Source organism: Gadus chalcogrammus, chromosome 18, assembly GCF_026213295.1.
Source record: "Gadus chalcogrammus isolate NIFS_2021 chromosome 18, NIFS_Gcha_1.0, whole genome shotgun sequence".
NCBI lineage: Eukaryota > Metazoa > Chordata > Actinopteri > Gadiformes > Gadidae > Gadus > Gadus chalcogrammus.
In genome coordinates this window covers 10,563,065-10,583,710 of record NC_079429.1, presented here as the reverse complement: position 1 = coordinate 10,583,710, position 20,646 = coordinate 10,563,065, and the positions used below count along the sequence as shown (strand labels likewise).

At 42.1% G+C, this 20,646-nt stretch overlaps 3 protein-coding genes across 4 annotated transcripts in view; 1 reads left to right on the top strand and 2 right to left on the bottom strand.

Annotated features, from left to right (window-relative positions):
• Positions 1-20,646, bottom strand: part of LOC130370987 (cGMP-dependent protein kinase 1-like) — a 298,669-nt gene that overhangs the window by 231,233 nt on the left and 46,790 nt on the right. The gene's annotated exons all lie outside the window — the stretch shown is intronic.
• Positions 20-11,901, top strand: LOC130370989 (putative lysosomal acid lipase/cholesteryl ester hydrolase). Its single transcript, XM_056576569.1, has 11 exons — positions 20-125; positions 1,196-1,383; positions 3,962-4,076; positions 7,351-7,549; positions 7,777-7,886; positions 8,523-8,659; positions 9,278-9,424; positions 10,025-10,096; positions 10,564-10,632; positions 10,853-10,963; positions 11,228-11,901. Exons 2-11 carry the CDS (start codon positions 1,204-1,206, stop codon positions 11,498-11,500), a joined length of 1,413 nt encoding a protein of 470 aa, XP_056432544.1. The 5' UTR covers positions 20-125; positions 1,196-1,203; the 3' UTR covers positions 11,501-11,901.
• LOC130371204 (ankyrin repeat domain-containing protein 22-like) lies at positions 12,130-14,780 on the bottom strand (the record flags this gene model as incomplete). The annotated part of the gene is given in 6 exon segments (XM_056576898.1): positions 12,130-13,114; positions 13,117-13,147; positions 13,363-13,461; positions 13,735-13,812; positions 14,035-14,142; positions 14,595-14,780. Coding segments are annotated over 6 exon segments (546 nt in total), but the record flags the coding sequence as incomplete, so codon positions are not given.

Below are 20,646 nucleotides of genomic sequence, written 5' to 3'. Positions count from 1 at the left end.
GTGAGCGGGACCGAGAGGTCGGGGTGACGTCCCAGCCAGGAGCTCTCGTGACTCCTTCTCCTCCTCCTCTTTCTTCGTCCATGGTCTCCTTTTGATTCTGCATGACAGAAGTCAGTCTCATCTTGGTAAGTAGACGTACTGGTCATAAAATACTTTGTTCTTCCAGAGTCTAGGCATGTAAGAAAAATGTATTTGAGTGTACTTGGAGTTTAGGATGTCATGTTTATGTTTCTCTGTGTTTGGTTTAAAATCACCAAAGAAGAGTCAGGGATTTGATCATGGGTACAGGATGTCCTGCGAAACGTGCAAACTAAAGCACAGCCGAAAGCAGTTTTAAAAAAGTTAATGGTTTATTACAAAAGGTTTGAGATATATCGAAGATGCATCTTTAAAACATGACGGCCATATTTGAATAATTCGAAGTTAACGAGCGGGACGAGCAGAACTTGACCCAGTAAACATGTACGGGAAAATGCGGTTAATGGGTTTACTTTTGGTTAATATTCTCTCAAACATACTCGTCTCTCCTCGTCTATATATACGCATACGAATTATTGGGAAGAAATCATGTTAATCACCAAATGCAATTAAGACATACTTCAGCTCTGCAAAAATATAAGGTCGAATTTTTTATAAACTCAGCCCGTGGTGAACCTTGCAATATTACTAGGGAAGGCAAACACACGAACGATTCCGCAGACAACTGTGATTAGACCCAATTCTATTTTGAAGGGTGGATGTTTAACCTTTCCTTATCAAATGTAAACAGTTCTTTGAAGGTCTGAGCAGTTTCAAATCTCTCCTGTGGTCCAACATATTGGGGCGAAGTCCTTTCTGTCAATTTCTATTTCAAACCACCGAAGAACGAGCCATTGACCAAAGTGGTCTCTGATAGCTATATTGTAATATAATACAATTGTCATGACTTCTGAAAAAAAACACAACACACTTTTGACACTATATTTGCCTTCGAAAGCTAAACAACATAAGGTAAAACAGTTATACACACTTGCTTCGGGAAATGGTATGGTGGAATGAGAAATAATCTCTGGCCTTTTTGAGTGTATTTGTTTGTGTGGACGAGAGAGAGTGACAGAACATGTGGGAGCGAGAGTGAGAGAGAAACAACTTACAGACATAGAGTGAGAGTCATAGTGATTGATAATAAAGTATGTATATCTTCATGCATCTTCAGATGTGAGGATGCTGTCGGTTGCACTGTTGGTGTTGGCCCTCTGTGGCACGGCCCTTAGTGATCCAGTTTACAGAGCAGGGGCACCCAGATGGGACCCTTACCATGGACAAGCCATCTTCCAGGGAAAGAAGCACGCACGCCTTCTGAAGCAAGGAGCTGGCCTCGACCCGGAGGTCGACATGAACATTGTGAGTTGAACGATCACACACACCCACACACAAAGGAGATGCAAACCAACATGACACACACACAGACACACACACACACACACACACACACACACACACACACACACGCACACACGCACACACACACACGAAACGCAAACCAACCTAACACACACACACCAACATACACACACCGAAACACACTCACAAAATTGACACACACAAACGCACACTGTATTGAAGACTATGTTGTTGAGTGACTTTTTCATAAATGTTTTATTCGATCAGGTCGGAAATGTCTTATTATAATGCAACCATGACCTGCAGTTTTTCAGTTTCAAGTTACAAATTAATTTGATCTATTAAGCAGGTTAAAAGACTAAACAGGTTGGTCCCAAAGTGCTGTACAGATTATTTTACAGTGCAAATGCACACACAGACAATACGCATGCTGACAAGTTAGGGACACAGGAAAACAGGAAATAGGTGCATAAACAAATAATCGAAACAATAAAATAGGAATCTAATTGCGTACGTGAGTACTGAAAACAATGAAACAGGTAATGCATAAATGAAAACATGTGTTGAACTAGTTGGTCCACTGAATCATTTAAGGCTATTCAATCAAACAGGGAGTCAGGCGTAAACACCAAGCATTTCGCTTCTATTCTCTCAAAATACTTTTAATTCGAATTAGAAATTAAAATGTTTGTCAAAACAGTTCTGAGTAAACATTTTTCATAAAAAAATACTTGGGTTGCTGTTATTGTGGAATCATATTTTAATCCAATTAGATGTGAACAAACTGGAAAAAACATAGGGCTATATTTGACCCGAATGTGATGCTAGGGGGCTGAGTATAATCAGTGGGCTACAGTTCCCCTTTCCTATCATGACCAATGCTGAGAGAGATCTTTCATGATGGATTAGCAGCACAACTGAGAACTGTTGGGTGGTGGCTATCATGAGATTTATAACCTTTTGACGCACTTCATAGATAATATATTATAATGCGTGATCTTTTTGGTTTATCATTTAAATCAAGATGGCTTACTTTACGTAACCCTGAGCTGTTTGTTGTTTGATGCATCAGTTGGTGATAATTAGGCAATTATAAGGTTAATGTAAAAAACATTCTGGGTAACAGATCAATCAAAATTTTCCTTGTTCCTCAATTTCTAAGCAAAACCGGAAGAACACAGTACAGTAGGCTAGTAAAGTCAAATAGGTATTGTGTAGGATTTGGACAGTTTTGAATTTGTAACGATAAACAAAGATTAAGTGAGGCCGGAAAGGAACATTAAATATTTGGTGGTAGCCTTTAAGGCCCAATCCCATTTCTACTCCTTACCCCTCCCCCTTGTTTTGAAGGGGTATGGGGAAGGGTAAGGGGTAAGGGTAAGGGGTAAGGGGTAGAAATGGGATTGGGCCTAACTCTATGGGCTGACGGTGATGTCGGATACATGGCCTTTCTCGCTGGCCTTCTCCCCCAGGTGAGGCTGTGGACATTAGCAAACCAACCTAGTGCCTTTCTACCCTGGGGTCAAACACCTGATAATACACTATATGTGGCTCCAAGATAAGTCTTGTCTTTATTACGACATTCTGCACCGCCATCACCGTATCTAGCATTTTCTAATTCCTCATCTAAAGTAATTTCTACCCACGAGTCATCACCCATGACCTTGGCAGTAATAGTAAAAGCTTTTATTGGTATTAACTCACCTAGGAGTATAGCAAATCACAATCGTCCTTCCTCAAAAGTGTTTTTTGCACCACAGTGTTTGCAAGGAAGTGTGATATCATGGACTTGAGATCGGGGTGTGTGTGTATTTCTGTTCCCTGTTTGTTGAACCTTAGCCCAAATACAACCTATGACTCACGTTCAGATAAGAGTTGCCAACTCAAGCCAATAAAAAATGTCCTACAATCATCAAGAAGACCTTCATCAGATTACATCAGAGTTAATAGATTCAGGCTTTATGAATGTACAGGCAACATGTGATGTAGGAATGAGCTCATCTTAAAATACATTCCACCTGGAAAGGTTTTTTACCTGGAAGAGGATTTTAAGTGTAAACAACATTTTTGTTGTTGAAAATATCTGGGATGTGATTCGATTTAGCAAGAAATGGAATTTGCCAGATTAGGATCCTTCAGCGTCAAACATGTTTAACGCAAAGTACCGGGATGGAGAAACCAAGAAAAGGTGTTGACCGAAGCTGCAGAGAGCATAGGCACTTAAACGTGCTGATGAGTCACCAGGTCAAGAAAGTTGTTAGTTAAAAAAATAAATAAAGCATCAACAGAACCAAGATTTATAGTGAAATAAAGGTGGGATCAATAATCGATCATCCCAATTTGGCTCTCAATGACCACTTGGAAAATGTAGCCAAGGAACTTATCTCATCATCAGAAACTATTAACAATTGATGTGTGTTTGTGTGTGTGTGTGTGTGTGTGTGTGTGTGTGTGTGTGTGTGTGTGTGTGTGTGTGTGTGTGTGTGTGTGTGTGTGTGTGTGTGTGTGTGTGTGTGTGTGTGTGTGTGTGTGTGTGTGTGTGTGTGTGTGTGTGTGTGTGTGTGGTTCTGCACTCCAGTCTGAGATCATCCGTCGCTGGGACTACCCGGTGGAGGAGCATGACGTGGTGACGGAGGACGGCTACATCCTGTCCGTCAACAGGATCCCCCACGGCCTGCATCAGAAGGCCTCAGGTGGGTAGTACACACCACCCTGGGACGGCCTGTCTCTAATACATCTCTAGACCTGCTGGAAGGACGTAGGGGTATAACGGGCCTTTTTAACATCTCTCTCAAACCCTTCAGGAGGTTTGGAGATTAAATGTGGAAACGAAAAAACTATTAAAGAGGTTTTTATGATTTAAAAAGGGACTCTTCTTGTTTGAACGGCAATCAATGGAATACAATTTGATTTAATGAATTCAGTTGAAATCTGTGTACGGCTTACTTGAATGATGAATGATGTATTTGTGACGGATCATATTTGCATCACATTTAAATAAACGAATAAACGATGATTCAGTCAATTTTAGGCACAGAAATTAAAATGCGCACAGCCTATAAAGAGGTCTGACAGTATTTGTAGAATATCACAGGAATGGCCGCAAATGTGCGCAGCAGAAGAAAGGCTGGGGCTAGTTGGGGGATATTTGAGAAGCAAAGAGAAGGAGGTAGTGAAAGTAGGATTCAGCATGAATCTTTGAACAGGAACAGAGAGTGAGAGTCCTTGAGGTGGAAAAAAAAAACCCAACGCTGTCATGAGATACCCAGATATCCAGGTTCAACTTTCAATGCTCTCTCGTCTCTATATACCTTCACCATGTCTCTCTTTTTCTCCCTTGCTCTTTCTCTCTGTCTCTAACTCTCTTTCTCTCTGTCTTTCTGTCTCACTCTCGCTAACTTTCTTTCTTGTGTCTATCTGTCTCTATTACCAAAGCAGTTTACATTTTGAACAAAGGAAAGATTATGGTACTGAAAAAATGTGATAGACCAAATGAAATATCGATTATCAGTGCAAGCATAGTACAAATAAATTAGGTAATGGTGAGTGAGTGAATCTCTCCCTCGTCTCTCTGTCTTTCTGTCTCTGTCTTTGCATCTCTATGTCTAAAAGTCCTGTTGAAGGAGTATCAAGGCGTCGATGTAAGCAGGCTTCAGTATCTTTTACTGAACAAGATTAGAACAGTGATTGTTTTTGTTTGAATTATTTAGGTTGGACTGATTCAAATGCAGTGAACAGGTGACCTTACCAAACCCCCTGACTTGTTGTCATGGAGACAGGGAGATGTATTCATTCCCTCATGGGACTATTTTTATTCATGTTATACTTATTATTATAACTTGTTACAAATTTCTTATAATTTTATATTAAATTAAATTGAACAAGATACAAGGTATTTATAGGTATGGCAGAAATGACTTCAGGGGGTTTCATGCAGTAACTTCATCAACTGAAATTTCTGGAAACTTTGTGCTGGCATTTTTTTCCTTTAGATTTACATTTTAGTTGGAAGCAGCTGAACTCTGTGTGAACTGCCGAAACTGGCACAATGTCGACATAGCCAGGCTTTGGTTAATAAATATCATAAATTACTGAATGAACATCAAATAATGCTCCCCTCACCTCTCACACACACATATATACACTCACACACACGTCACTCACACACGCACACTCGCAATCACCCCCATACACACACACACAGACACACACACACACACCCTCTGGGGTTTTTTCCTCCTCCTCCCTCTCTTCTACTTTTGTATTCTCTCTCTTCTCTCTCCTCTCCCTTGGTTTCATGTTAGCTCTCAGAACACACAGAACCCAACTAATTAATTCCACTGCACTCTCCATGAACCTGAATCTGTGGAGTTTTTTTGTCATCCATTCTAATTCCTATTTACGCTGATGTGTACCATTAGGAGGTCATGTGACCATGTGCTCTGGTTTAAAGCAGCTCTGTGATAGGCTGTTTGGAACGGGGAAGGCGGGACCATTAGGGTTGGAATTGAAGTAGCAAGCCTGGGGCTGCGATTGTGCACACACACACACACACACACACACACACACACACACACACACACACACACACACACACACACACACACACACACACACACACACACACACACACACACACACACACACACTAAACTTTTGTTTAATGCAGATACACGCAGCTGATCAGCAAGGTAGTTTATGATTGAGTTCATTTATGATTGAGTTCATTTGTAACGTTTTTTTTCAAGATTTAGAAAACCTTTTTATGGATAAGCTTTTATTTTTAATGTTTTTAATTGATTAATATATTACATATATATTAGCCTTATATAAATGTAACCCTCTGTGAACTATATTTATATGAGGTTAGTAATGGCATATATATATATATATATATATATATATATATATATATATATATATATATACACACATAAATGTACATACACACACATAACCCATTACAAACCTAAATATCAAAATGAAGTTTCACATATTATATTTTTTAGGTATGTAGGTGGTTTTTTTTTATTCCGCAATCATTCATCCATTGCATTGACATAGTATTGTGAAAAGCTATAATTTCTTCCGCTCATGTTTCTTAATGGGTCTCATCTGTCCACCTGTCAGTTCTAAATCCTAGGAGTTATATTTACACATTTGAATCCCCTAAATATTTACTAAAAGAAGAGAGAGGGGTAGAGATAGGTATATTCTTAACCCATTTCGTATTCGTAATGATACATGTTGCATGGTTGTTGATGTAACCTCAGATATCACAGACAAGCCTGTGTTCTTCTTACCTCAATACAAAAAGATGATAGGGAAGAGTTTGATGATTGGACTCCACTGCCACCTGCTGGACAGTGAGGAAATACAAATAATCTGCATATCGTGCTGTTGCAAGGGACTGAGATGGTACTGTTATGCACATAAATATGGTATAACAGCATTAATCATACCTCCTAAACTCCAAAAACATTAGTTTCTTCTTAATTACTAGTAATCTACTAACTCACCAATAACAACCAAAAAACAGATTCCCAGGTCTGATCTACTCTTTTATAGCTCTACTTTTATCTCTATCTATCTCTTCCAAAGTGATTCACAGTGATACATTTGTATTAATGAGAAGGAAGAGGTCTTGGGCATCTTTATCTAAGATGGTTAGGCTAGAGATTAGTCTGTACACTGGGGTTCAATCCCAGATGTCCACAGATGTTTTCAACTAGGGGTCACATCTCTCGTTATGTGTTACCATGTCAACGTCAATCTATCCCCCCCCCCCCCCCCCCCCCAAATGTGATTGTGGCGATCGGAGCCAACGAAAGCCTGAACCTAAGTTAAACAAAAGTGTGTTTGAGAGGTCGGCGAGGTGGCCTTTGTAAAGATTGGATAGTGGGGACCAGCTCCTCCAGGGGAACCGGTTCAGTCCAGTTACTGGTGTCCTCTGTGTTGCTCCCCCAGGCCCCAGGCCCGCGGTGCTCCTGCAGCACGGCCTGTTGGCGGCCGGCAGCAACTGGATCACCAACCCGCCCAACTCCAGCCTGGGCTACGTGCTGGCGGACGCCGGCTACGACGTGTGGATCGCCAACAGTCGCGGGAACACCTGGTCCCGGAGACACGTGGAGCTGGACCCAGAGCAGGACGCCTTCTGGAAGTTCAGGTACCGTCAGAACCTGTGTACACTCTCTCTCTCTCTCTCTCTCTCTCTCTCTCTCTCTCTCTCTCTCTCTTCCCCCCCCCCCCCCCCCACACCCCCAGTCTTATGCAGGATGAGTTCTGAACCTGTCAGACCAGTGAGAGTATGGAAGTGTAAAGTGCCAGTATTTAGTTTGTCATTTCCCCCCCTGTCTCTACCGCCCCCCCCCCCTCGGCCCCTCCTGTCTGCAGTTATGATGAGATGGCCCAGAAGGACCTGCCTGCCATGGTGGACTACATCCTGAAGATCACGAGCCAGGAGAAGATCTTCTACATGGGACACTCCCAGGGAACCACCATAGGTACCCTGCAGCCAAACACAGAAACAACAGCTAGGCCTTCCAAACATTGCATTCGGGCCAAATTAAAGGATTGGGCAGGCTTATTATTGGCCTGCAACAGCTCCTATTTTGAAAATAAATTCCATAGATTTGAGTAAAGTTAGTGTAGTATAAAAAAAAGAACACGCTTGAACATACACACACACACACACACACACACACACACACACACACACACACACACACACACACACACACACACACACACACACACACACACACACACACACACACACACACACACACACACACACACACGCACAGCCCTGTCTGTGTAGATCAGTCCAGTCGACCCAGTCTTTTATGATCCAGAACATATTTACAGAATTATCTTTTTTCCCCTTCATTTTCCTACGTTGTTGGTTCAAATATGCCGTTTCAGTATCACATCTGCCTTTGGTTCTCCACTCACATGACCATGCTGGAAACTGTGGAACTAATATATCACATTGAGATTGGCATAAAAAATCCCTAGAGCACGATACAGTCAGCGTTCGTATACTGTTACCATACCTATCTCCAAGTTGTATCTTTTAATGTTATGCTTCTTTATTTACATTTCTCTCTCTCTCTCATCCTCTCTCTTCCCCCCCTCAGCCTTCCTGGCGTTCTCAAGCATGCCCGAGCTGGCCAGTAAGATCAAGCTGTTTGTGGGTCTGGCTCCAGTCGCCACCGTGGCCTTCGCCAAAAGCCCCATTACCAAGCTGTCGTTCCTCCCCGACTTCCTGATATGGGTAAAGACCTGACCCACTGAAACCCTTTCATACATTGATTGCATGAACAACCTTGTTCATATACAGACAGGGCGAGTTACTCGGTTTCATCCCCAATGTCTGCAGCCTACCTAGGGGCGACATCCTTGAGCAAGATGTGCCTAGCCCCCTATAGGCTCTTCAAAGGATTATACCAGTCTGGGTGATCACACCGTGGTAGCCGTCTCTCCTGGCTTCACTTAAACATCTGTTTCTTATAGTATTTGTCAAAGTTACGTCCTTTTACCTATTCTGCCAAAGAGCCTTTAGTATGCACGCGCCGGCCATGAATGTAAACAATGGCAATATAGCACCATGGTCTATTGGAATCAATGCACGTCGTATCAGTGTGGACTTGTTGACAAAAACTGTGAATCGTCATTATTGTCCAAAATGCCAAAATGACTAAATGTTAATAGTAAATAAGCTGTTCTACAGAAGAATATAAACGCTGTTTGAAGTTCAGATATGCTTATATGAACACATCAAAGGAGTTCTTAGCGGTGATACGGTCAAAGATGTTCAGGTCTCAGATCTGACCTGATAAACAGTGTCCGCGTGTGGAAGTATGACCACGCATTCCTTTCACCGTCCCTGCAGGACCTATTCGGCAGGAAGAAATTCCTCCCCCAGAATGACATGATCAAATGGTTCGCAGAGAACATCTGCAACAAGGTGGTCCTCAGCGAGCTGTGCGGCAACCTCTTCTTCCTCCTCTGTGGCTTCGACGAGCTAAACCTCAACATGGTGAGAACATCTTTTTTTGTTGCATTTATATCCATTGTCCCCAATCTATGAGCAGACACTCTATAGAGCTGAGTCTCACTGAGGGGAACCCTAGCACGTTGGAACGGCATACTCTATACACAGGTGCAGGAAGTAGGGTGTATCTACTAACTATTTTACAATTACGGGTTTTTGTTGCTATTATCCAAAGCAACATGAAGGTCATTCAGATGCGCAGGTAGAGGGTTAAGGCATCGAGCACAGGTAGCCTGTGAACCTTGGGGTTCAAACCCTTTTTAGCTGCACTAGCCTCCCCCAAAACCATGGGGGTACACAGACATGAGACAGAACCCTGAGCGGCTCTGGGACCTAGTGATTGCTTACAATAGTTCCCAAGGTGGTCAATGTAGTGTACTGAAATTATTTTGGCTTGTACTTTTTGGATGCTTTGTATTTTACGTGTGTGTGTGTGTGTGTGTGTGTGTGTGTGTGTGTGTGTGTGTGTGTGTGTGTGTGTGTGTGTGTGTGTGTGTGTGTGTGTGTGTGTGTGTGTGTGTGTGTGTGTGTGTGTGTGTGTGTGTGTGTGTGTGTGTGTGTGTGTCTCTCTCTCTCCCCCCACAGACCCGTGTCCCCGTCTACACCACCCACTGCCCCGCCGGCACCTCGGTGCAGAACATGATCCACTGGTCCCAGGTCAGTTGCTCGATCAATCTTATAGTATTATAGTATTTCCCATCTTTGCTGTGCAAGTTTTGTTCGAAAGTTCAGTGATTGAAACAAATAAAAGCCTGGGCTATTGAAGTTTTACGGTAGGCCTACCACTGTCATGCACCTACCCGATGTCAAGTGGACCGGGTTGAATTCCATGCAGGTCTCTCTTCTTATATCCATCTTACCAATCATATTTTATTACTGTCCTTCTCAACACACTTTGATCTCACTAAAAGGCTAGCAGCACGAAATAAAGGGATATTTAGAATAGAAAAAATGTGCGATTAATCGCGAGTTAACTATGACATTGATGCGTTTAAATATTTTAATCGCTTGACAGCACTAATATATATATATATATATATATATATATATATATACATATATACATATATACATATATACATATATACACATATACATATTAATCTGACTTTTCTTTTTCCCAGGCCGTGCATGGTGGAAGGCTCATGGGTTACGACTATGGGTACAATGGGAACATGGCTCACTACAACCAGGTAGGACCTCCACGCTCCCATCACATTACAAAAACTTGCTAAATATCTTCCGGCCCTCTCGATACTAGGAAAAGCATGATAATGCGTGAAAACTCAAATCAATCCTCTGTTGTATCGTTACCATACATATCTTACTCACTATGTTTGAATTCACGTTTCGCTCACAGCCATTGGTCTGTCCTTGCTCCTCTTTTCCTTTTCTACTTCCTTGCCCATCCAGTCCACTCCCCCTCTGTACCACGTGAAGGACATGACGGTTCCCACTGCTCTGTTTACCGGGGGACATGATACGCTGGCGGACCCCAAAGACGTGGCCCTCCTGCTCACTCAGGTTGGTGGGGGCAGCCCCTTTCTCTGGCTTTTTTAGAACTGATCCCAGTTCTAAAGAACTGGGGCTTTTTATGTTTTGTCAAAGCACTCAAGAAAAGTACAAATAAAAAGGCAATTATGAATGCAGATTGCATTGGTACTGGTAGTATTATAGAACATCAGAAATGTAAAGGGAATGTATATAGAAGGACAACCCATGGATTTGATATTTTTGGGGTCTGTATTTACCATTTGTATTCTGTGCCGTCCTGTCTCTCTGACTTAGGTCTCCAACCTGGTCTTCCACAAGCACATCAAGCACTGGGAACATCTGGACTTCATCTGGGGCCTTGACGCCCCTGAACAGATGTATCCAGACATCCTCAAACTCATGCAGCTCCACGATAAATCTGCAGGAAGGGTTCTACCTATGTGTGTGTTGGTGTTTTGTGTGTTTGTGTGTGTGTTGTGTGTTTGTTTTCAGACGGCAGATTTGACTGTTTTTAATCACCACCAGAGGTCACTATCGTGTCGTACCTCTGTGTGTAGTGACTTATGAACAAAACTAAGCAACTATGAACAATGGACAGAATAATATTTTATTGTGAAGGGAAAAAGGATAGGAATGGGTTGGTGGAACCACTGACTACTTGTATCTACTATTTTTGGTTGACTTTGTGTGTGTGTGTGTGTGTGTGTGTGTGTGTGTGTGTGTGTCTGTCTGTCTCTAATAGAGACTGTGACACTGAGGCCTTGAATCAGATGTTTTCTACTTTTTTAATGAAATCTGAAATCTTGACTTTAAAGCTTTGTTTCTTTCTAAGATTAGCAACTAGGAACAATATACAGAATAAAGTTTTTAATGCAAAGGGTAGGAGGAGAGGAATGGATGAGTACTTTTATCTGAGTACTTTTATCTGGTTACATTCTTTGGATGTGTTTGTGTGTGGTTTGAGTTAAGGAGAATGTGGCATCTGATTTTATTTCCAGTTACCGGTTTTATTTTAATCTGAAAGCGTACAATGTGTCTGTTTCTTTATCAGAGTAGGTACTTCTATCTACTAAATTACTATTTTTTTTCTCAATTTTCTTAATCTTTATATTGTTTACCAGTGTGCATGAATTAAACCCTAAAAAGGTTTGCCGTTTAAGCACTGGCCTGACATGAAATTTTAAGTTGAATAGGGAATTCAAAGAAAAATGTATTTTATAATTAATCCATTTGTTGATGTACAACCATCCACAACTAAAGCAAAACTCGTTACATAAACAGAGCTATTGTCCCAATATCTTTAACGGTGTCATATTGAATGACAGTAACAGCTAATATCTGAGCCAAGTAATCGTACGTGTGTGACTTTAAGCAAAAGATTGCTGTTCTAGTACTGCAGTAGCATAGTGTTTCTGTTATCAGCTGACCATCTGTTCCTGCATTCTTTTGTGTCTTTAGTTTGTTTAAAGGAAGTTAATACTGCATACAGTACATCAGTCTTTATCTACATCTGTGCGTCTAGGGTCTGTATTATATGGGTATAATAGAGGACTTGTATAGAGCACTGGTTGATTATTGATTTGCAGTACTCTGTGTGGAAACAACCGGATAAGACTGCTTTGGGACTGGTGAATTTGACAAATAAAGAGCAGTCATCAAAAGCATTTATGTGGGATCTATCAGTTATTGACCCTTTAGTATAGGATCTAATCATAAATGTGTATTCACACTTCAACAGATGACACCCATAAAAAGTAGCCTATTAAAAAGACACTCCAATACATTGAGATACAATTGTGATTCAGTTTTAATTTAGAATTCTCGTAATCTCGTTAAAATCTTTCATGAATATCTACAAAAGTTTTCCTTTGTTTACATTGAAATATGAATATACATTTGCCTGTTGGTTTTTCTTGACTGTAAATAGCAATGGGGTTTTAAGAGGGGACTCAATAACATGCATTTATGGGAAGTTGTGAAGTAGTGATACAAATGAAAAAACAAAACGGTTATTACAGAATGTTATGGTACATAGAAGCGCGTTGTTGACTCGCATGTTGTTGATATTTACATATTTGCGTCTGTCAGTTCACTGGGTCCGTTTACTTCCTTTCCGTCTCCTCGTCTCTTGGTGCGGTCAGCCAGCCTTCTTAAGCATGGTGACGATCTTCAGGAACTTTTTTTATTGGCTATGTCCAGCGCTGTGTGTCCCAACTGGAGTACAAGAGGAGAGTTGTAGGAAATAAAGAACCTTTTTCCAGTGGATAGTTTTAATACTGATTAATGACCAGACACAGAGAGGTAAAGCCAAATACATCAACATTGCTCTGTGTGTGTGTGTGTGTGTGTGTGTGTGTTGTGTGTGTGTGTGTGTGTGTGTGTGTGTGTGTGTGTGTGTGTGTGTGTGTGTGGTGTGTGTGGTCTCCTACGTTGTTTTTAACGCCGGCGTCGGCCTGTTTCTCCAGCAGCAACGGCACCAATCTGTGACTCTTCTTATGGGACAGGTAATGCAGGCTTGTGTTTCCTTTCTGTCATGAAACCAAATCAAACTCGCATACATCATCACATGTAACATCAGATATCAATATAAGAGTCAAGCAATACAATGTCCAACACCAATTGGGTTGTTGAGTATACTTCAGTATTTTCTACTGTCACCCAACCGGACACCGGGGTTCAATTCCAATGAACATTTCGTCACCCGTTCCATCATCCATCCATCCCCTGGCCAATCAAACAGCCCTGTACGCCAGACACACATGGATGTGATTGGCTACAGCGAATGAGCGGGTTCCACTCACATAGTCTTTGGCGTTGATGTCCACACTGCTGCTCAGAATCATCTTCATAAGCTTCTCGTTCTTCCTCTTCTTGTCCTCCTACACACAGACACGCAAAGGAAAAAATTATATTTACCAACATACTACGGTTGATCTTGTTTCACACAAGATCCAGGATGCTATGTTTTTATAATATATTAAAAGGATGCACTTTATTATTCTCAGGTGAGAAACTTCAGGGGTAACATCCCATCATGCTGTACATGACCGTACGTACAGTGAGGTACAGTAATCATGAAGCATGGTGTGGGCTACGGTTACCATGATGAAGAATCCTAGTAGCAGGATGGGCATGAGGATGATGATCATCAGGTAGTCTAGAGCAGTGAAGGTCCTCTTGGACACGTAGTGAAGACATGTCCTCTGTTTCTGTTCATACGGACAGAGGGGGGGGAGGCAAGGAGCCTGTTTCAGTCCGAGCAACGCTTTGCTATTTCTTTCTAAACCCGGGTTCCAAGGTGCTTCACGATTGGCTATTCAAATGTTTGTGTGAGGATATGAACATTTATGAGCGAGGACTTAACCACTAGAATAAAGCACCTGTCTCAGAGTTTAGTGCTGCTTGCATTTTCATTTTGTGGCAGGCGGGCAAAATATCAGCTTCAGCTTCATCTCCAGCTCCAGTCTAGATACCTAACGACAACCCAATACACCTGCTATCCATGATGTTGAAAATAAATTGGTGTACCTTGGGGCTAACGGTGGATAAACATGATCTGTGCTGGTGCATGGTAATTCCATTTGCAAACACAGAACACAGAAACACAAAGCATTGAAAGCACACAATATTTGCACGTGGTTTCATTCTTTTGCTTCAGTACCTTGTTCGTCAAATGAACATCTGCGTGGTTGTCCAGCAGGTATTGGACCACCTTGAGGTTGCCACGACGACACGCAGCGATGAGGGGCGTGTCTCCGGTGCCCTCGTCCTGGACGTTGAGCTTCGCGGGGTCTGCTTTGAGGACGTGATAAAGCTTGCGTACATCATTGTCGAAGGCGGCCTGACAGGCTGGTGGAGAGGAGAGAGAGGAGAGGAGAGGAGGGGAGGGGAGGGGAGGGGAGGGAGGGAGGGGAGGAGAAGATAGGGGAGATGAGAGGTGAAGAGGGGGAAGAGTTGAGGGGATGAGAATAGAAAAAAGCAGATGTTGAAAAAAACAAATTGTCCTACACACAAATGGAATATGAAAGGGGAGAGTGTGTGGTTAACGCCTGGTTTAAGCAGCGTCGACTGGCCCGAGACAGACCAATTAGCTCTGGGGCTGGGTGAGGCTGCACACCTGTTACACATTGAACAATCAATTTGCGCAGATTATTGCCACCTTCAAAACAGCTCGGGGGTTCGCAAGCTCTTTAAGTAAACCTTCCCTTCTTCAGGAAATAAGAGTGTTCAGGAAACGCCCCTCAGAAGTTCGTAGGCTATGACATAAAACCGGAAAAACAGACCGTGAGAATAGACTTCATAACGACAACAAGCATGGACGCCGGCAGAGGCCTCTTTGCTGAACCCTAACCCTAACCCTATAATTGTAAGCTATAATGTATCGTAATGCAAGTGTTAGAATGGGTGTTGAGTTTGCCTCTTAGTGCTTGCTGCATGTTCACTTTAGTCTATCAATGCAATGGACAGCCATTGTTATGACGTGACCTCGGAGGACTTGGGTTGCTTTACCTCCTCATGAAACTCCGACCCAACAGCGTGTTCAAAGCACTTTCTTCCGAGCTTCAGGTCCGAACCTCCGAAACTCCCGAGTGTTTTGAAGGCGGCATAAACCAGCACACCATTACACTCCCACATCAAATCTTTGAATAACTTCACCTTTAAACTCTGCAGTAAACTGGTTTTCAACAACATCATCATCCTGTTTCTTGGTTTCGAGGAGCCTGGAAAAGCCAGCTTGGTGAAGTGTAGCAAAATACATTTCTACAATACCCATTTAAAATGTTTACTTCAAGTTATACAAACAGAAATGGAAAGTTTGCATGCTATTCTTCTGTTGGTTAATCTACTGATCTTTTGCTTTTGGAAGAACAGGGCTTCACAAAACCAGACAAGTATGTCTGGTTTTGAATAACCGCACCTTGTCTTTGCGCTGTCACTCTCTCAGCATACAATAGCCCACTACTCCTCAGTCAAACCGTGTGCAGGGCTGCTCAAACATAATAGTATGCTTAATGGCTAGGAGTAGGTATGCTCTGATGTATTCAACCTCAGCCAACCACGTGTTGTCAATGAAAACTAAATCAGAGGTTTACGGAGATACACACAAAAATATAGACATGTTGTACATATGACCCAATGGTATATCCAATGGAAGATGGTTCAAGATCTACTGAGACAGAATATTGAATCACTTATTGTGTACATACGTGTATTGTGTGTATTCCAATTTGAGTGGGTATTTACACATATATATGTTTGACTTACACTATCACTTCTCCTGCAAGTGCGGATTTCAGTTCAATAATTAATCATACTCCATTGGTCATCATATTAGGCCTGCCACAAGTAGATCTGCCTTTAAAAATGACTATTTATATTTTGTACATTTATAACAAGTCTACTGCAAGACCAAAACATATGATATATGGTGGAGGGAAACCCTGGTACCAAAAGTATCCATCAAGCATTTTTAAATAATGAAAATTAGAAGATATTGGAATAGGCCATCAGTTTTTCGATGTGACGTTGCTACAGGTCTAGGCTATACTGTCCTATACTCCACCAACACCAACACTACCAAACTAACTCGTGTTTCATCACCATATATTGATAGGCTGTTCTCCAGATTCATGTTGTAACTTCTACACGCTTAAGGAAGACAGAGCCTGGTTCGGTCTAAACGTAACGAGATATGCGGCGCAGGCTACCAGATGTTGCCTTTCGCCAGGTAAGCTACAGTAGACTAAAGATTTCCCCCGAGTCTGGTCGGATAAAGGTTCATAAATAACGTAAATTACTTAATACTACACTTACCTCCGAATACACAATCCCCATGGTTGAGCCGCTGCGGTGACGCAATGACGGCGGGGAAAAGGTGCGACGTTAACTCACCTTCTCTACCGGCGCGCTCTTGGCTCCGCGATGAGCGTTCACGTGGTGCTACGTAGATGATCAACATGTTCACTGGCCGCGACCAATCCTGTACTGGATAGGGCACATTCAGTTTTACTATTTATTTTGTATATTTTGTTGTACTTGACTGTTTATGTTTTGGCAGTGTCAATGTTACGTTTTTCATGCCAATAAAGCTCGTTGAATCTGAATCCATACTTTTATTAGGGCTATCATTTACAACCAACAATACCTGCAATATTCTGCCTGGTTTAAGCTGACGGTGTAGAGATGCATAGGCCCTACAGTACAAAAATGTTGCCTTTGTGCGTCCTCTAGCGGAACATTTCTTTAACGAACAGGCTATCATCTTGTATCAAACAAATCGATTGGTACTACCCAAGATCATTCACTTATTTTCAGGCAATTTGAACCCATGCTCGATATAACGTCAGAAAGACTGAAATAAATAAATAAACACATGGCAATAACGTGAGATTTTGTTCAAATGTAGATACAATGCGGATTATATATTTGAATGCATTGCGCTCAGTGGCTATAACAGCCTACATGTTTCTCTATTTGTAGTGCGGTTTTGTGTGTGTGGTGTGTGTGTGTGTGTGGTGTGTGTGTGTGGTGTGTGTGTGTGTGTGTGTGTCGCGCGTGCGTGTGTGTGTGTGTGTGTGAGAGTGAGAGAGAGAGAGAGAGAGAGAGAGAGAGAGAGAGAGAGAGAGAGAGAGAGAGAGAGAGAGAGAGAGAGAGAGAGAGAGAGCATGCGTGCGTCAATTTTTGCATGCGTGCGTGTGTGGTTGTGATGTGTGTGTTTTTCATGCGTGTGATGGTCTCTGTGTGTGTGTCTACTACTTTGCTCCTCCCCTTTATGTGACACATTCCCCTTCAGAACTGCAGCTGTTTAGAAAGGATGGGGTTTACAGCTGTGGTAAGGAGTCGTCTCTTTCGAACGGCGACACAGCAGATAGTCTTAGAAAAAGGGAAATAACGAAATTACTAAAAATAACGTAATTGGGAGAGCCCAGAAAGCATTTCGACTTACGAAATGTATGAGGGTGAGCACATTTGCTCATATGTAGGGTGAATTTAGAAGAACCACTTTTCCCATGCCAAATTTCAGTTGTTTTCCCAGAGGCCTGGTAACCCACCTCAGTGATACACATATACACAATTATCATCCTGTTTAAACCTTATTCAAAATGTATTTATTACGATGGAATGAATTATTAATTTTCATACACAAATATTCTATATTCTAGTGGTGTTTATATCATAGCTTAAAGACCCCACAAGGTGTCAGTATTTGTCCTACAACTGTTTTGAGTCTATAACACAGTGTTCATTAACATAGTGGAATCCTAGCCTGGCAAGAGCCAAAGGAAATGATAAATTCCAGTCCTCGCTAGTTTCTCTCAGTCCGTCCGCGACAGCTGGACCAATCAGAGGCTCCCGTTGTCATTGGAGGCGGGTTTAGTTGATAATGCAAGGTGACAGGGGAAGGTGGCGTGCAGACTCTGCTCATTTACATTTTTCATAAAATTGCCTGATGAGCTTTATCTTTCAACCACATATAAACAGAAATGACGTTAAAAAAATATCGTTCAAAAACATTATATTCCGAATAACAAAGCTGGTATCAGGGTCATTATATTCCAAAGAGGACCTGGACAGCGGGGACACATACCAACTCGCTACTGGCATATTCAAAGCCTGTACAACAGGACACCGTAGCCTCACCTAGGTTGTTGGAGAGGGAGGGGACCTTCAGTCCACTAAATCATAGACACTGCACCTTTAAGTATTTGTAAAAAAAAAAAAATATATATATAGGCCTACGAAACGTTGTAGGCCTAGTAATTTTTCAATTTTAGTCTAAATTAGACCAAAAAAATAAAGAACGTTTTATGTCTAGAAAGCCATCACCAGTCAACCCTCCTTTCCCCTTCCAGCTGTACAAAATCCATTCTGGGAGATGTAATATTAACATGTATTTATATAAACAATGAGATTGTGGTCCACAGCATAGTCCCATTGTTAGTAGGGTCGCCAACCCCCGCCACCCCTTATCTGTTTGTACATCATTTCCATTCGCCCATTCATTTCCGAGTCGGCCTACGGTAGCGGTTCAAAAGGGGCAGTTCGTTTGCTACTTCCCATCACTAATGTAAGTCAGCGAGTTGAACCAACCTTCCCTGCCAGCGGACAGAGCTCGGCGGCCACCAGCATTCACTCTGTGGCGAGGGTTCATCCTTCTCTGTCTCTGGCACTTTCCGAAGCCACAGATTTCATCGCCGGTAAACGAATTGGGATTTACATCGCTGCACGTCTGGTTGCTCGCACATGGATTTTTTTTAGGTAGCGCATTTGTTGTGATCGCCAGCAACAGAGTGGATCTGTGGATGACTAAATAGGTATTGTGTTTATGCTCACGGTCTCCTATGTCTCTCTTCCCCTCTGTCTCTCTCCCCCTCTCTCCACATCTCTACCCCTATCCTCTCTCCCACCCCTAGCATGTGTCCCATGTGGCAGAGCCGATTCCTCCCAGGTTTCGAGTTGTGAACCAAATGGTAAGTGAACGCACGTTTTTTATCCTCCATATCATGATTACATCATGTATTATACTTGAATAGCGACGAGGTGAGACAGGGTGGAACGACGGCCAGTGTTGTTTATTTCCAAAACCCCACGGTCGTGTTCGTCCTGTGGTGTACTTTCACTGGGGAAACGTGTTTAGAAAGAAAATGAATGACGACACGCGTCGCGATGGCCAAATCTTTTGAAAACCTCTGGCAGAGCAGGTGGCAGTGCGCAGGTGCATGAATGTTGAAGAGCAACATTGAACTGATTCATTATTCAAGGCAATACTACAAAGAAATATCGTGTAGCCGTCGGGTAGGCCTAGCTATAGTATTCTTATTCTGATATGTATAGTCCGTCGACGTTGCGTTTCAGTGTGCTGGAGGACGACTTTGCCCTTCTGTCCCTCGTTTCGTTCCACTTTCCCCATCCTTCATTAAGCCCAAACTCTTTCGGCATTCTCGGCATTTCTGCTCTTTGCAGTTATGGAGGGTTTGGCTGGCTGACTGACTTTTCTGGTTGGCTGTCATTCAGAGAAACTGCCTGCTTGCCTGCCCATCTTTCTGACCTATTTATACGCTTTCCAACTTCTATACTAATATGCGAGAGTACCCACCCTCAATATTCTTTGATTAATCACAATTCTTAAAATGCTGTTAATTGAGGACAATTTAGGGGACATGTAATGAGCAGCATATTGTATAAATGAGTTATCCCAGTGTTATATCCGTCTGATGATGATTGAGGGTTTGTGGAGAGGAAGGAGAGAGACTGGGGGGAGACAGAAAGAGAGGCTGCGATAGAGAAAGGGATAGGAACAGAGGGTGAGATGCCTAGAAAGATAGAGAGTATAGGAGAAGAGCTGCACCCAAGTTCAGTGAATCCAAATGAAAAATACTGCAAAAGACATAATCTATTTTTCAATCGACCTCTTGTATTGCAAACTATTTTTTTCTCCTCTCTCTCTCTCTCCTCCTCTCTCTCTCTCTCTCTCTCTCTCTCTCTCTCTCTCTCTCTCTCTCTCTCTCTCAATGCAGTTGAAGGTTATTCCCTTAGCTGTATTGCCTTGAGACAAACATAAATGTCACCATATTAGTGTTCATTCATAATATAATAACCAATAATAAACCAAGAAAACCGACAAAAGACAACTAATAATGAATGGAGATATGGAACAAATAAATGTTAATAAAAATGGTTCTAAACGTTTTCTCTGTCTCAGTGCTATTAGC